Source organism: Cheilinus undulatus, linkage group 22 (assembly GCF_018320785.1).
Source record: "Cheilinus undulatus linkage group 22, ASM1832078v1, whole genome shotgun sequence".
Lineage (NCBI taxonomy): Eukaryota > Metazoa > Chordata > Actinopteri > Labriformes > Labridae > Cheilinus > Cheilinus undulatus.
The window spans coordinates 9,165,827-9,182,245 of record NC_054886.1 but is presented as its reverse complement, the minus strand read 5'-3'; the positions used below and the strand labels follow the sequence as shown (position 1 = coordinate 9,182,245).

At 39.9% G+C, this 16,419-nt stretch overlaps 1 protein-coding gene across 23 annotated transcripts in view; it reads left to right on the top strand.

Moving 5' to 3' along the window:
- Positions 1-16,419, top strand: part of ank2b (ankyrin 2b, neuronal) — a 277,742-nt gene that overhangs the window by 237,799 nt on the left and 23,524 nt on the right. For 15 of the 23 annotated variants that reach the window (XR_005991466.1, XR_005991465.1, XR_005991467.1 and 12 more), the window contains 12 exons: positions 41-269; positions 638-763; positions 847-969; positions 1,622-1,654; positions 3,948-3,969; positions 7,488-9,593; positions 10,032-12,056; positions 12,563-12,640; positions 12,753-12,884; positions 14,133-14,282; positions 15,380-15,611; positions 16,145-16,205. Coding sequence is in view for 20 of the 23 variants with exons in the window: in XM_041779240.1 (XP_041635174.1) it covers positions 41-269; positions 638-763; positions 847-969; positions 1,622-1,654; positions 3,948-3,969; positions 7,488-9,593; positions 10,032-12,056; positions 12,563-12,640; positions 12,753-12,884; positions 14,133-14,282; positions 15,380-15,611; positions 16,145-16,205 (5,317 nt within the window). In the remaining 3 variants the exon portion in view is untranslated. The remainder of the gene's footprint in view (positions 1-40; positions 270-637; positions 764-846; positions 970-1,621; positions 1,655-3,947; positions 3,970-7,487; positions 9,594-10,031; positions 12,057-12,562; positions 12,641-12,752; positions 12,885-14,132; positions 14,283-15,379; positions 15,612-16,144; positions 16,206-16,419) is intronic. The other 8 variants (XM_041779247.1, XM_041779246.1, XM_041779241.1 and 5 more) reach the window with 7 other exon arrangements.

Genomic DNA, 16,419 nt, shown 5'->3' with positions numbered 1-16,419 from the left:
AGCCATTAAAGACCTAACATTACTGATTCTCTCTTTACAGATTCTGGCTCATCGACTGTCGACAAGTCCAGGAATCGGTCAACTTCTCCACTCAGGTGTACCGAGAGATCATCTGCGTCCCCTACATGGCTAAGTTTGTCATCTTCGCAAAGACACATGACCCCATCGAGGCCCGTCTGCGCTGCTTCTGCATGACAGATGACAAGATCGACAAAACTCTGGAGCAGCAGGAGAACTTCACCGAGGTGGCTCGAAGCCGAGACGTAGAGGTGAGGAAGAGAAAAATGACTCATCAGTTTACTCAAGGACGACTGTATTCTAAGGATAAAAAAGTTACAGGATAAAAAAAAAGTGGTCTCTGGGCCAAAGTTCATTTGAAACGGACTGAGGCAAAATGGAAAACTGTTCTGCGGTCAAATTAATCAAAATTTGAAATTAGTTTTCTGCCATCAAACCAAATGAAATGGAAAAATCTGTTGTGTTAAACATCTGATATGTTGTCTATGTTCTATTGTGAATAAAATATGGGTTTATGAGATCTGGCTGCATTCTATTTTGATACATTTTATACAGTGCCCCAACTTTTTTGGAATTTGTGTTGTACTTAATAGTCATCTTTTTCTGTTGTTTGTTCCAGGTGCTGGAAGGCAAACCGATCTATGCAGACTGCTTTGGAAACCTTGTCCCCCTCACCAAAAGTGGCCAGCATCATCTCTTCAGCTTCTTCGCCTTTAAGGAGAACAGACTCGCTCTCTTCATCAAAGTGAGCTCCACTCCTCTTTTGGTTATTCTGGCTCCTACTGATCAACATTCACTGATTGATGCTGAACTTTTTAACCGTTTCAGATCAGAGACAACACTCAGGAGCCGTGTGGCCGTCTGTCGTTTATGAGAGAACCCAGAAACTACCGGTCACTCACACAAAACGCCATCTGTAACCTCAACATCACACTCCCCTCATACAACAAGGTAAGAACGGTGCAATGTGGTCTGACTTTCTATGTGTATTTCATAGACAATGCAATAAAAGCAATAGCTATTTGTATAAGCTTATCTTGTCTTTACCTCTGTAATGCATGCTAATCTCATGCTTTTCTATAAAAATACAACCTCTCTTTTGTTAATGTTCAACTTCCAAAGTGCTATTTCTATCAGGACCTAAAATCCCTGCCTAATTGTGTTGGCTTTCCATCCACCCAGTCAGCCACTTTACTTACATCGCATCACCAGTACAGTTACTTTTCCTCACATTAGAGGACAAAATAAATATATCAGATGTAAAATTCAATAAGATTTGCATCGAAATGGACTGTCTAGCACTTTCAGACATGTTATATAAATGTAGTTGATGAGAGAAATGCATGCAGCAGATCATTTTAGTATCTTAAAAGGGCATAATTTCCCCCCTAAAATCAGAATTTGATTGAGCCTAACACGCAGGTCTGCTCTTTCTAATGCATCCTTCTCTGCTTTCTCTTTCCCTTAAATCACACTGACTTGTTGTCCTTGTTGTTATGGTAACCACACATTTCCCCGTTGTCTTTTCTCCTCTCTTTGAATGTTGCTTAATGTTGTTTCTATCTGTACACCTCTGCTTCATGCTGCTTTTTGCTCCCCAAAGGATTCAGATTCAGACCAAGAGCAAGAAGAAGAGGTAAAAGCAGCCACCGCTCCCCCTCCCCTCCTACTAACAGGCTCTGCTGACATTTTCCTGTCTGTTTTTTTATTAGAATTAAGGACACATTCATACAAGCGCAGAGGGACATAAAGGGAAAAGATATTTGGGTTGATTGCTTAAACTTTTAAGCCCACAGGCACCTGTAGCCTTCACTTAGGAATGAGAGGATCTTACAAAAGTTTTCTTGAGTAAGAAAGTATCTAGTTTTGCATGATCTTACAATCACTTCTCAGCATCTTGCAAATTCCCTTTGGATCTCTCTGACATTACAAATACGCAATCAGTCTTGCACAATTTTCCCCAGATCCTGTACAGAAGTTTTTCAGATTCTTGCAAAAACATCTGCAGACGTTTCATAAACTCTTGCAAAAGTTTCTCGCCATCTTGTAAAGATTTCGTAGGATCTGGCTGGAGTTTCTTGTGATCCTGCTCAGCTCTCACAGGATCAAGCAAATGTTTATAATGATCAGATTAAAGTTTTTCATACTTTGTTAAAGTTTCTTGTGAGCTCTCACAAGTTTTCTGGATCTTTTATTAATGTCTTGTGGTCTTGCAAAAGTTTCTCAGGATCCAACAAAGTTTCAAAGGATCACACTTGACACCCTCTGGACTGTCAAAGTTCTTCAGGATTTCACAAAAGTTTCAGGAGATCTGGTAAAACTTTCTCAGGATCTCCTGAAACTTTTTCTCTTCCATAATTTTGCAGTAAGTTATCAGGATGTTACAAAAGTCTCAAAGGATGTTAACAAAGTTTCTAAGGATCTTGCAAGGTTTTGCATAATTTTCTGTGGATCTTGCAAGACTTTCTCTTGATTTGCTAAAGTTTCTCAGATCAAGTAAAGGTTTTCAGAATAAGCTAAGATTTCACCCAATTTCAGAAAGTTTCTTTATTGATTGTCTTAAAGTTTTTTTCAAAGGATCTTTCAAAGCTTCTCATCATCTTGTTACGCTTATTTAGATCTTGCAAAAGTTTATCAGGATTGGATGAATTTTTTTAGGAAAAACATTGTAAAAGTTTCTCCAAATCTCAAAGAAGAAGAGAAGTTGAGCAAGATTGGACAAGCGCTTTTTATAAGGATCTTGCAAAGGTTCTGTAAAATCTAAAAATGTTCTGGAAATCTGACAAATCTTTCTCAGGATCTTGCATACTTTTTCCATGGCATGACTTTGCAAAAGAATTTCAGGGTGACACCAGAGTTTCTAAGGATCTTGCAAGTTTTTTTGTTTTTTTTTTTAAGAAAGGATCTTTCCAAAGTTTCTCACCATTTTGTTACACTTATTCAGAATCTTACAAAAGCTGATCAGGATTGGGCAAAAAGTTTTCAGGATTGGATGAAAATTATATAGGAAAAAAGTTTCTCCAAATCTCAAAAAAGTTCAGCAAGATTGGAGAAGAGCTTTTTTTTAGGATCTTACAAAAGTTGTGCAAAATCTAAAAATGTTATTGAAATCTGACAAAATGTTCTCAGGGTCATGCATACCTTTACCATGGCATGACTTTGCAATAACTTTTTCTGCTACCAAGTTCCTTAGGATCTTCCAAAACTTATCTTAGTATCCCAAGAAGTTTCTGTGGATCTTGCTAAACTTTCTCTTTGGTTTGATAAGGATTCTCAGGATCACAGAAGTATTTAGGATCTTGGAAAAGTTTCAAAGTATCATGTAATGGATCTTTAAGTTTTGCGAAAGTTTCTTAGGATCTTGCAATTTTTTATTTTTTTCATGATCTCACCAGAGTCTCTCAGGATCTTGCAAAAGTTTCTTGGCTATCGCACAAATTCTCATAAATTCCTTTAGTTTCTCAGGCTGTCTTAAAGTGTTTTTTAGCATTTAACAAAAGTTTCAGGGAATGGTTCTTGACAATTTGCAAAAGTTCCTTAAGATCTTATTAATGGTTTTTCAGGATCTTTTAAAACTTCCCTTCGATTTCATTTAAGGTTCTGGTGATATATAAAAAAGTTTCTCATAAGATTTCTGCAAAAGATTTTCAGGATCTTTCAGTTTTTTTCAGGATCTTGCAAAGAATTCTCAACTTAATCTTTCCCCTTCATGTCCCTTTAGGGTCAGTAAAGTTATTAAATGTCATACTTCAGAAATTTTATTTAATTTTCTAAAACAGAGTGTGTTTTTTTCAGTGATGTTGATCATTTTCGCTGTTGTTTTTTTGTTTCTGTGTTTTTTTTTCCAAAGTAGCCATTTTAATTGTAATTTCTTGGAAAATTTAATATAAATGATGACTAACTGGTTTTGTTTTTGAATTGTTTTACAGGCCAGCAGAACACAGGAGAAATGTAAGACATTTTTGCCTTTTCACTTCACAACATTTACTAGAAATGCTGTTTTATTCTTATATAATGTATCTGCATGTTATTATTAACCTTATTAATAAGATAATAAGACTAATATTGTGTGTTTGCTATGATTCGCAGAGGAATAACTAGATTCACATTGCTAGCTTAGCACTTAGCTTAATCACAGATCATATACATCGTTTCAAAGCCCTTTAAGCTTCATGTTTACGTCTTTTTTTGTCAAAAGGCCTGACCTGCATCCACCCATGTCCATGTTCTGTTGCTCCAGAGGCTTAACTTCACTTTACTTTCTTTTTTTCTTATTTCACACCTGCCTTCATGCCTTCAATTTAACTGTCTCCCCTTCACAATTCGAGGTCGAAAATATGGAGAAAAGGCTAGACATCTACGTATGTATACGGACATTTATCACATTCAGATGTGGTGATGTTTCTGTGACAGCGGTCTTAAATGTAGAGCTGGCATTAAGCCAGCTGTAGCCTCATCGTAGTCACAGTGCCATGACTTTTGATCGTTGCACAGGTTTGGTAGAAAAGTAGCTTCTAACAAAGTCGGGTGAAGTGACGACTGTCTTCATAGGTGGATGACGAGTTAGCAATTTATGTAATACAGTCGTGTGAGAATCTGCAACAAACATTAGAAAATTTACCCAGCTAAATAACAACTATTGGATGGCCATGCTCTCTCATACCATCCTCTAGCTATGATTGAGTTTTAATCAAAGGTCAAATCAAAGAAGTGTTACACCCCTAGTATTGGTCTTATTCTAGAGCAGTTTTGGATGAGATCAGAAGAGGTGATGTGATATCCCATCACCAATGCAAAGCCGCTAATCCAGCCTTCCTCTTCGGTCTGATTCCTGCTGCGTCCTTTAGTTTGTGCTACGCTTTGGCATCAAAATGCTTCTAACTCTGATAATCCAAACTCAAAGCTTAGTTGCTTGCACCCAGAACCATGAGTTCCTGAAACTGGATGCTTTTGCAATCAAAAGTGTCCAGTTATAGGAGATTACAGGCCTATATATTAGCGTCCTTTACTTGTAGTCTTTCTAGTGCAATAGTAAACAAATCCCTCCAAACCCTCCCTTAATAGAAGAGGCTGAAATAATATGAAATATATTTTCATATTAACCCCAAATTGCAATAAAACTATTCTGCATGCATGACTAAACAGCTATGGATTTAAAATCCCATGTACATATCAATTTACAAGCCTGATTCCAAAAAAGTTGGGGCACTTTGAGAAATGTAAAAAGAAACATAATTCAACGATTGTCAAAACTCATAAACACATATTTTATTCACAATAGAACAATGACAGAACACATATCAGAAGTTGAAACTGAGACATTTAATGATTTAATAAGCTCATCTTGAATTTGATGGCAGATAAAAAGTTTTACATTTTGATTCATCTGACCACAGAACAGTTTTCCATGTTGCCTCAGTCCATTTTAAATGAGCTTTGGCCCGGAGAAGACAGCACCATTTCTGCTCACAGATGGCTTCTTCTTTATAGGATACAGCTTTAATTTTAATTTGTGGATGCCATGGCCAACTGTGTTGACAGACAATGATCCATCTAAAAAAAAAAAAAAAATAGGTATGTGGCAACAAAGACTTGAAAACTAAGCAGTACTAATGAAAAACAGCTTGAGGAGCATTTTGCTACTAATTAGTGTTAACTGGGGACAGGTCAGTAACATGACTGGGTATAAAAGGAGCATTTAAGAGAGCCAGAGTCCCTCAGAAGTAAAGATGGGCAGAGATTCTATGAAAAACTGTCAAAAGGTTGTTGAACAATCCCAGAAAAATGGGAAACTATGAAGACTTTGAATATCTCACCAGCTACAGTCCATAATATCAAAAGATTCAGAGAATCTGGAGAAATCTCTGTGGGACAAGGCTGAAGGAGCCCTCAAGGGCCACTGCATTAAAAATAGGCATGATTCTGTACTGGAAATCACTGCATGGGCTCAGGAACACTTCCAGAAATCGTCTGTCAACACAGTTGGCCGTGCAATCCACAAATGACAGTTAAAGCTGGATCACTGATAGAAGAATATGTGAACAGGATCCAGAGACACTGCTGTCTTCGCTGTCCCAGTGCTCATTTAAAATGACTGAGGCTTCATGGAAAACTGTTCTGTGGTCAGATGAATCTGAAATTCTTTTTGGAGGCCATGGACACCATGTGCCGTGGACTAAAGAGGAGCTTAAGCTTGTTATCTTGGTTCAAGAACATGCATCTATGATGGTATAGGGTTGCACTAGTGCCTAGGGTGTGGGCCATAGGCTACAATGCAAGCCCAATATGAACAGAGGCAAAACAGGAAACTGTTCTGTGGTCAGACGAATCAAAATATGAAATTCTTTTTGCTGAAATCAAATTCAGAATGAGTTAATATTTTCATAGAATTGCAAAATATCTCAGTTTTGACATCTGATATGTTGTTTATATCGGTTTTTGAGACTTGACAATCACTGGCTTCTGTTTTTGAATTGTGTTAAACTATCGACCATTCTTTTATTGACGTTGCAACACAAAAAGGTTGGATAACTCACCACATAACTGCATGAACACATCCTAATCTAAAACTCTGAGCTCCTTTTAAGCTTTTAACTGGAGATTTAAACCTTTATTTTTCCACTCATTCTTAACCCTTTCCCATCCATCACAATTTCCCTTTGCTTTGCATGGAAATAACTTGGCTTACATAAATGTGTGTGTGTGTGTGTGTTGTTGTGTGTCTGAGTGATTTTGTCTACAGTCTTGTCAGTTTGATTTTGGTGTGCTGATTTTTCACCCTTTCTTTACAGCAACATATGCTTGTTATTTTTTTGTCACTTCAGTTTTCATTTCAGATAATTTAAGACCAATCAGAAGGCGAAGAGAATTAAAATATCTTCCCCTCCTGCAAGATGTCATATTAAATGGATCTTTCTTCCTTTTTAGATCATTTCTAAGTCTGCTTTCTGTTCAGAGTAAAAGCATGGCATATCATGGTGTTTTTGTGAAAGTAATCACTGGCTTTCTTTGGTAGAAGTGTAGCATTTTCAGTTGTTTTTTCAGTCCATTTTTGCCTGTTATTCCATCGACATTTTCAGCACTCTTGAGATGTTTTATTTTTGTTGTTTGTTTTTCCATCGTTGTTGGTTTCTTGGAGCCAGTCATTGTTGGAGTAGTATTTCATTTTGGTTTCATAGTTTTGTCTTGTGAGTGTGGGTGCGCTGAGTGTATAAGCAAGTTATTTCCTGCTCATATCATTTCCCATCGGCATTATTTAGCCTTTGCTTTACCACAGATCCCCAAAAGTTCTGAAAGTATAAGCCCAGTTCCTCTGCTACCCTGATGTAGAAACCTGTTGTGAATCTGTTGCCCTGTGATCCCTGCAGTGTGTTCCAATCTTGTCCTGACCGCACTCTCCAATGTCTGTCTCCTTTGATTTGAATTTTTGATTTTCTTTACTCCTTACTTGTTCTTCTTCCATATGGAAGATGAAGAGACGGAGACATCAGTCCTGAAATCAGAGCTGATTCGAGAACCAGACCTCCTATCCGACGTGTCAGAGATGAAACAGGACTTGATAAAAATGACTGCCATCTTGACTGCAGACTCGACAGAGAAAGCGCCTTCGTTAAGAGGGTGTGGTCTAGAGAAAGGGACTGAGGATGTTTCTGGAGAGCCGTTAGAGATAATGGAGAAGGACTTAGAGAAAGTCAAAGAGGACCTAGAGAAAGTCAGTGAGATACTGAGGAGTGGAACGTATGAGGGTGAGGCTGCAGCCGAGTTAGCCAAAGCAGCTAGAATGGCAGAGGAGTGGGTTCTTCTCTCAGACAGCGAGATAGAGGAGGCCAAAAGGATGGCAAAATTAGAAACTCAAGAGCCCGTCTTACGGGAAAGTAGATCAAACAGAGGGGCTCCCAGACCTAAAGCCATAAAGGACAGTGGTGACCTTAAAGAATACCTCCTGGATGCACCAGTCGGCTCCAAAACGAAAGCTAAAAAAGAGCCCGTCGTTCAAGAAAGATTCACTGATGTTGTTCTGCGGAAAAGTACAAAACCCACCACTCCAACCAAAGTGCAGGACAAAACAGCTGCTGGTGATGTTAAAAAGCCAGCCAGAAGGAAGGGGAAGGACCAGGTAGAGGAGACGACAGAGGCTGGTGCTCTGCTCAGTGTGCCTACAGCCCCAACCCCGAAATCACCCGTGTCCCCGGTGGTTGAAGAAACTCCCATTGGGTCAATAAAGGACAAAGTCAAAGCCTTACAACAGAAAGTAGAGGCGGAGCAAAAGAGCAAAAAGGTCACTGGAAGCAAGCCTTCACAATTGCCTGTTATCAAACCTTCTCCAAAAGCCAAAGAAAGCCCTAAATCAAAGCCGGGCCCGCCTAAATCCCCCAAAGCTGAAACTGAAAAACTTGAGGAGACCATGTCAGTCAAGGAACTGATGCAAGCCTTCCAAACGGGGCAGGACCCCTCAAAGAGAAAGTCGGGGCTCTTTGAGCTCAAAACATCCACAGAGAAAACAACAAAATCAGAAACCATCCAGTCTAAATCAATGGCCAAAGCACCAACCACACATGTCTCTGCAGAAAAAGAACTGTCTCTGGATTCTAAACCTCGCAAGAAAGCTGCTGAGACTGCTCAGCAGGACAAAGAGAAAGAAGTCAAGCCAGACGCTGGTGCCCGCTCAGAGCTCACTGAAACTGTAGACTTTGGAAACAGTGGCCTTGATGACAGCTCTGACAGCTCCAAACATGAGGGTGTGGCGGAGTCACTAAGTGCCAGTTCTGGAGATGCAACCCCTCAAATGAGCTCAGAGGAAAGCTTCAAACATGAGGGTCTTGCCACTCCAGAAACAAGCCCAGAGAGTCTTTGCCTTTCTCCCAAAACTGGACAGCAGACATCTACAGCTTCCACTAAAGAAAGTAAAGAAACAGAGAAGTCTGCAGACTCTGGTGTTGGGACCACTGGTGACCAAAAGTCTACCGAACTGACCCTCCCTGTCTCTCCCAGCAAGGCCGCTGAAGACCAAGCTACAAGTGAGTCTTTATCTCTTAAGAGGAGCGAGCCTATGCCGTCAAAACCTCAAAAGCTTACAAAGAGAGTTTCAGAGACTGTAGAAGGTTTTCTTAGCGATGATGATAGCCCAGATCATCAGCTAGAATTGCCTTTAGTTGGTTCTCCAACCTCTAGATCCTCTTTTCAGCGTCATGAAAGCTTAGAGCTGGCCTTAAAGCAAGACTCAGATGCCCTCAGTCCTTTAGCTGATGACTCTTTGACAATCAGCCACAGAGACTCTCTAGATGGTAGTCCTCTCATGGAAGAAAACTCCTCCCATAAGTCCCCAGATTCCATTGAACCTAGTCCAACCAAGGAATCCCCCCCTCATGACTCATTAGAGAGCAGTCCTGTAGAGCAAAAAAGCCACCCATCCTTCCCATCAACTCTAGGTCCATCTAGTAAACCCTCTATCCATCCAGAGCCTTCCAAAGCAGCAGAGTTCCCCCAAGATGCTTTGCGTGGTAGGCTGCTTCGAGACCATGAGGCTAGTGCTGATGATGACAGTTGTGAGCAGACGTCTCAGATGACAAGTTCGGGTAAGAGTCCCCTCTCTCCTGACACTCCTAGTTCTGAAGAGGTAAGTTATGAGGTAAACCCCAAACCCCCAGACCATTCATTCCTAACCATTCCATCCAAACCGGCTGTCATCCCTGAAGACCCAGAAGAAGAGGAGACATCAGACAGCTATGAAGCTCAGAGAAAGATTACTCCAGAGGAGGAAATGTTTAAGATGGCAGCCAAAATAAAAACATTTGATGAAATGGAGCAAGAAGAGTGGAGCAAAAAGAACTCTAGAAAAGATTTGTGTCCCTCGACAGAAGCCAAAATAGGGGATGACAGCTCTGAAAAGTTAGACCCCACAAGTGAGAAGCTTTCAAAAAGTGACAGTGGGCTCAGTAGACCCGCTGAGGATTCAGAGGTAGCTCTTGTTGTTGATCCCCATATTAAAGCTCAACCTCCCTCTCCTTTTTCAGCAGGTTTGCATGAAGGATCCTACAGCAAAGAGGTCAAGAGCACAACAGCCAGTATCACTTCAGAGGGACCTCAGTCTGTCTCAGACCAGCAACACTCAAAATCCAAAGTGGAAACAGCACAAGAACAGAGGATCCCTCAATCTTTAAAAGCTGATAAAGACAGCACTGCGAAAAAGGCTGCTGTAACGCCAAGCTCTGCAAACAGGACTGATGAGCAAAAGGAGGAGAGTTTGAGAATGTCAAGAGAAACCAAGGGAGATACCAAGGACGGTCAAGAGTCAGGTGGTAAACAAGGTAATAACGTGACAGATGAAGTGAAAGGAGACAAAAAGGGGCAAACAGGAGCATCATCAGCAGCTGGACTCAGTGCAACTGTTGCCTCAGGTAAAACAACTGAAAAGTGCAAAACAGACGTCTGCCTCTATGATGACGCAGAAGAGGACGATGAGGCACAGGAACCTCCAAGGACTGAATCAAAAGGCGTCACTGCAAGGGTCGACACCGACTCATGGTCGGCTATGAGGGAGGACGATGACACTTTTGCAGCTCGAGTCAAAGAAGAGGAGCAGAAGATACTGAATCTGGTAGTGGACCGTCAATCTATGCAAGCCACCCCGGACACAACACCCGGTAGAACGCCAACAGAGGAGAGCACGCCAACCAGCGAGCCTAACCCCTTTCTTTTCCAAGAAGGGAAGCTCTTTGAGATGACTCGGAGTGGTGCGATCGACATGACTAAGAGGAGCTATGAGGAAGAGGGGGCTGGCTTTGCCTTTTTCCAAATAGGTGATCAACCTGTAGAGGAGCCTGCTGTAGAAGAGGCCAGGCAAGAAGGTGTTAGACCAGCAGCAGAACCTGAAGTTGGCCTCAATCTAACATTAGAGATTAAAAATGAAGCTGAGGCTGAGAAACCAAAAGAAAAAACTGACCCTCAGATTCAGTCTCCACCTGAAGGTGATCAGCAGACCTCTAAAGCTGATACCTCAAAATCTAAAATCCCTAAAATGGGCATAGCAGCGTCAGCCAAGCCTACAAAGAAAGATCAGACATCCCCAGAAAGTTTAGATGCTAAGACTGAGAAAAAGGTAGATGAAGCATGCTTAGACCTAGAGACGAGTTCTTCTGACCAGTTAATTACAAACGTGCAGACGGCAGAAAGCACAGTCACTAGATCAGTTTATCCTGAGCAGGGACATGAGTCCTCTGATTCATCTCCAGAGGAAACACAGTCAGTCATAGAGGCCCCAAAACAAACCAGCAAGACCAAACAAAGTGCTCCCGGTAGTGTTAAAAAGACACCCGCCAAAACACAGGCTAAGCCTGCGTCTGCAGGTCGAGGTAAATCCACAATCCCCTCTCCATCTCAATCAACAACTCTTAAAAAAGAGCCCTCCTTTACTTCAGAATCTAAATCGAGAATCCCCATCAAAGCTAGCACCCCTAAGTCTGAGTCTAAGGTCAAACAAGCTGAATCCACCCAAGACAAAAAACTGAAAGTCCCGGTCAAAAAGGATCCAAGAAGAAAATCTGAGACAGATGCAGGTCCCTCTGTCGATGTCAAAACCAAGACATCTTCTCCCAAAGCCAAGAGCTTCTGTGAGGGAGAGTCTACCAGGCCGTCTGCTAAAAAAGACAGCCGCCCGTTGAGCGCCGAGTCACCAAAATCTAAAAGCTTCCAGTCCAGATTGCCAGTGCGAGGAAAAAGCGGTCAGACCTCTCCTTTAACGACACCGACTAAAGAGAAAAGCGAGGCCCAGAAACAGTCCATTGAGTGCTTTGAAGAGATAGCTGACGAAGCAGCGAAACTAGTGGCCAGGTTGGCTCAGGCAGAGACAGAGAAAGAAGCAGCGGCGGCCAACTCAGACGATGAGAGCAGTCTCATCGATCCATCAATCATAGAAAGAGAAACTTTCCCTGAGATGCAGTTCCCTCCCTCAGGAGACGTCTTTCCCATTAGACCACTGTGGGACGACCCTGTTGAGACACAGATGCAGCGAATCCCAGACGATAAAGTCCAAAGTCAAGGTATCCCCCCAGTTTAAGGGGCCATTCTCTATCTCTTTAGCCTTATTAGAACACTGTAGCTGTAAAGGTGCTGCCTCTCTGTCTCTTGTAGTTCAGTCCCATTGTAGTTGAAGAATCCATGTGGCTGTGTCACTTTAACTGTGTTTGTGTTCGTAATGACGTCTCTCTTTCCTTCTATGTGTGCTGAATATCTCAAGATTGACTTAAAGGCTTTATGGAAGTTGTAAAAACAACTACCAACTGAAAACTGTAAGGCTTAAAGAATGTAATATCAGTACATTCCTAGTGGTATTATTGTACATTTTTTTAATAATAGTGTAGATATTTCTCTTTAGAGCATTACTTATAGGCCTGTTATGTTCTTGGTCTATATTATGATTCCTTGATATGGCTCAAATTAAACAATATAACAAGAAAGCCAGTGACGACTTTATCTTTTGTAAATGTGCCTTGATTGTTCTACTTCGGGGCGTTGAGCGCTCACAGCTGTCTGGTGGTGTTTGCAGTAGATCCACAGGATGAAGCAGAGAGAAAGGAGCAACGGTTGGCCATTATAGCCGACCATCTGGGCTTCAGCTGGACAGGTGAGTCACACCTTAATGCCCGTGATCAAGCTACCACATAGTTGCTATGTCACAGAGAAAATAAGTTTATCTAAGGTTAATCTTTGAAATGATTTCTCATTTGTCTTACCAGAGCTGGCGCGGGAACTGGAGTTTAGTGAGGAGAGAATTAACCTGATCAGGATTGAAAACCCAAACTCACTTCAAGACCAAAGTCATGCCCTTCTGAAGCTCTGGGCTGAGAGGGAGGGGAAACACGCCACAGGTGAGCTGATTGTTAATCTTCAGGGGATGTAAAATAAATTCTTACACTCACAGTGTTGGTGACCAAAAATGGCTGCATACTTAAATAACAATTAAAGGATTTAAAGTGATTTTTTAAAAACTTTTTTTGTACTCTTTATTTTAAACAAAATTAGACCTAATCATTAAAATCAAGTATAAATTAATTTTAAAGAATTTAACCCTTTAAATGCCAGTTTAAGTGCAAAACCCCTGCTGATGTTTGGCATGTAAAAAACACAAAAAATGAAATATTTTTTGTATACTACATGCAAATTTAGTTTCCTTGAAGTGTATAATCAAAGCCTTGATTATGTTAATAATAACAATAACTTTGATTTTTATGCATTGTTTTTTTATTTGACCATTATAATAAATTGTTGTCTAAGTGGCCAAAAATGGACATCAAACACAAATATCATAAAGATAACACACATTTAAAAAGGTTTCTACTTTTTTAACATAAATGTTTTTAATCAGCATCAGACTTGATCATAAATATTAAACTTTATTTAAATCTTATAAATTTAAACTGATCAATGCTATATTAGATGCAAAACCTTTTTGTTATGTAAAAAACACACAAAAAATTGAATATCTTTAATATGCTACTTACAAATTGATTTCCTTGAGGGGGATTATTACAGCTTTGAGTTTCTGAATAGTGAGCAAATACTTCGATTTTTATGCATCGATATTTTCTTAAATTTTAAGATATTTTTTGAATTGTTGCAACAGTAACACTAAATGAAACCAGGAAAAAAAAAATGCAACTTACCCTCATGAAAATGTCTTAAATCTGGTCACAAAGAGGAAAAACTGCAAATTTGAAGCAATGACTCCAGAATGAAGCCTAATATCCTGCATGTTCTTTACTGAGATGGCTCGAGGATCAATAATTGTGGTTATAATCAGTTTCAACAGGATGTTTTTGGTCACCAACTGTCTCAATGGGTACAAAAAGTCTACAGAGATTATTAGTGACCCCTGACAGGTTTTGATATGAACATTTAAAAAAAAACTATTGAAAACAAAACTTGCTTTCCAAAATTTATATTGTTAGCATTAATACAGTCAAAATTATCAAAACAAGAAAACAAATAAAATCACCAGAAAAGCCACAAAATGGCCTCATTGCCTTCTAAGGGTTAATCAGAACTTGTACTTTTAAAACAAGTGCAATTAGGAGATTTAATTCAGATTTTAACGTGTATATTTTATCTATTAACAGAAACAACGCTGATCAAGAGACTGACTAAGATCAACCGTATGGACATAGTTCACCTCATCGAAACCAAGATCATCAAGTCTCATCAGGATGACACCTCATCACATACCTATGCAGAAATTGAGAGGACCATAGCGCTGGATCATAGTGAAGGTATTCAATCTAAAACTTAACCTTTTCATGCAGAACTCACTAAATAATGGAGCAAGATCTATCAGGGCTTGAGCACTGATATGGCACATGGGTCATTCTTGAATGCAATAAGCTATTATTATTAACTTGTCAAATTAATTACCTATTTGGGTAATTAAACCTGCTCCAAAACTCACCAAATTGTGTCCAACAGTAAAAGTTGTGAAAATAATCTTGTGATGTTTTAGTAAAAGGGGGCCAAAAAATGGCTCCAGAGCACCTCCAATGGGTTTGACCTACATGCATGAAAACATGGCTGACATGTAACATGTGCCGATTTGCAAGGTCCACATTTTTAAAACCACGTTCTTGGTACTTCATCTGATTTACCCCGGTTTTATTCTAGCTTACTGTAGACATGAGTATAATTAAAAGTGTTTAAAGCTTTAGTTTTTGTCAAAGAGAATGGCCATAGCTTAGGATTAAAGATTTAGTTTTTCTTTTTTTTTTAAATGCCAAAAAAATATTCCTTTTAACTCTGAAGTGCTTTTTTTAATCAATATGAAATTTTTTGAAACTCCCAACCTCAACACATTCATATGATTTAATTTATTTATTGCAGATAAAAAGTGATGTTTATTTTTTATATTTTTAATTTACCTCATTTAGGCAAGCTGGAGAAGTGTCCACTTAAGCATACACGATGCAAAAACTGCTTTTATTTGATAATTCTCTGTTTGCTCGGATAAAATAGGTACATATTTTTAACAAACATTTTCAGTTTGTCAATTCCACAAGGATGGAGATCATCTTTTCATACTTCTTGAATGAAAGATTTGAAGGCTTCCCATTTTTAAAATTACCTGTTTTAAACCAAAAGTAAATATGCGGATTAGGTCAAACTACCTCCATTATGTATAAGTTGATTTGCTAACATCCACTGAGGTGAAACTGTTTTATTAAACCCATGCATTCAGAAGAAAATGGCTTTCACTAGCTGCAAACTATAGTAACCGTTATACATAGAGTTGAACTCTTTTATGTCAATGTTGAAAGTTGTGATGAACTGCTATCTCATAAAACATGGTTTTATTTCCCACCATTTTCCCTCTCACCAGGTTTCTCTGCCCTTCATGAAGACATCGACAGCCCCAGGCCAGGCAGGCGTACGGAGGCTACGCGTAGGAGTCCAGGATCTGGACAAGACGTTCCCATGGTGTCAGCAGAGGACCTTTCTTCCAGTTTGTCATCACTTGAGACGACGGGACGATCAGAGACAGATTCCACGGCCAGCGGCCTTCTCAGAAATGCCCAGAAAGAGAAACTACAGAAAGAGATGGAGACAGCATAGTAAGTTATTTGTGTAACTTCTGGTCAAACATGTCCATCTTGCAAATGACTGTTGGCTGGAACCATAATACCCCAGTACGTCAGGTCTCCATTTTCAGATGAATTGCATAGTGGCAATTTTCAAGACAATGGAAACATGGAAGAACCTGTTTTCAGAACTTCCTGTTTTAAGTTGTCAACTCTCTTGCACGAGGCTATTGACTGGGTCCATGATTCACATGTGCATTAAGCTTCCACTTTCAGATGATCTGCATATTGGCAGTTTTCAAGACAATAAAAATTTGCAGGTACCTGGTTACAAAACTTCCTGTTTTAGGCACCCAAAACATGGTTTAAGTGTGTTTAAACAGCCAAAATTTTACCAAAGGTTAAGGCGTTTGGCTAAAAATCATTGTGTGAACGTGGCCTTAGGTTTTCGTCTGTTACATGGCTTATATTAAGATTTTGAATGTTTCGTGAAGAAACAACATGCTGATCATATATTAGATTGCCAGCTTGTATGCTCATATTGATCTTTTGTGTGTCTTTTACAGCTCATCACAAAGAGTATATGAGGAACTGACAGACACGGTACACACAGGCAGTTACAAACAAGTAAGTCCTTTCTTCACATTGTACCGCACCTCTCCTTACAACCTCCGATCCCATGCGATAGACCCTGTGTACAAAGGGGGGCCAAAGCTAGGCTCTGCACCTCCTTACCCCACTGTTGAACCATATGAGGATGATGAGGGGACTGTTGGATGTGACGGTGCAGAGGGAGGAGAGGAGTGGAGCTTAGAGTGCCTACAAACCAGCCACTCTGATT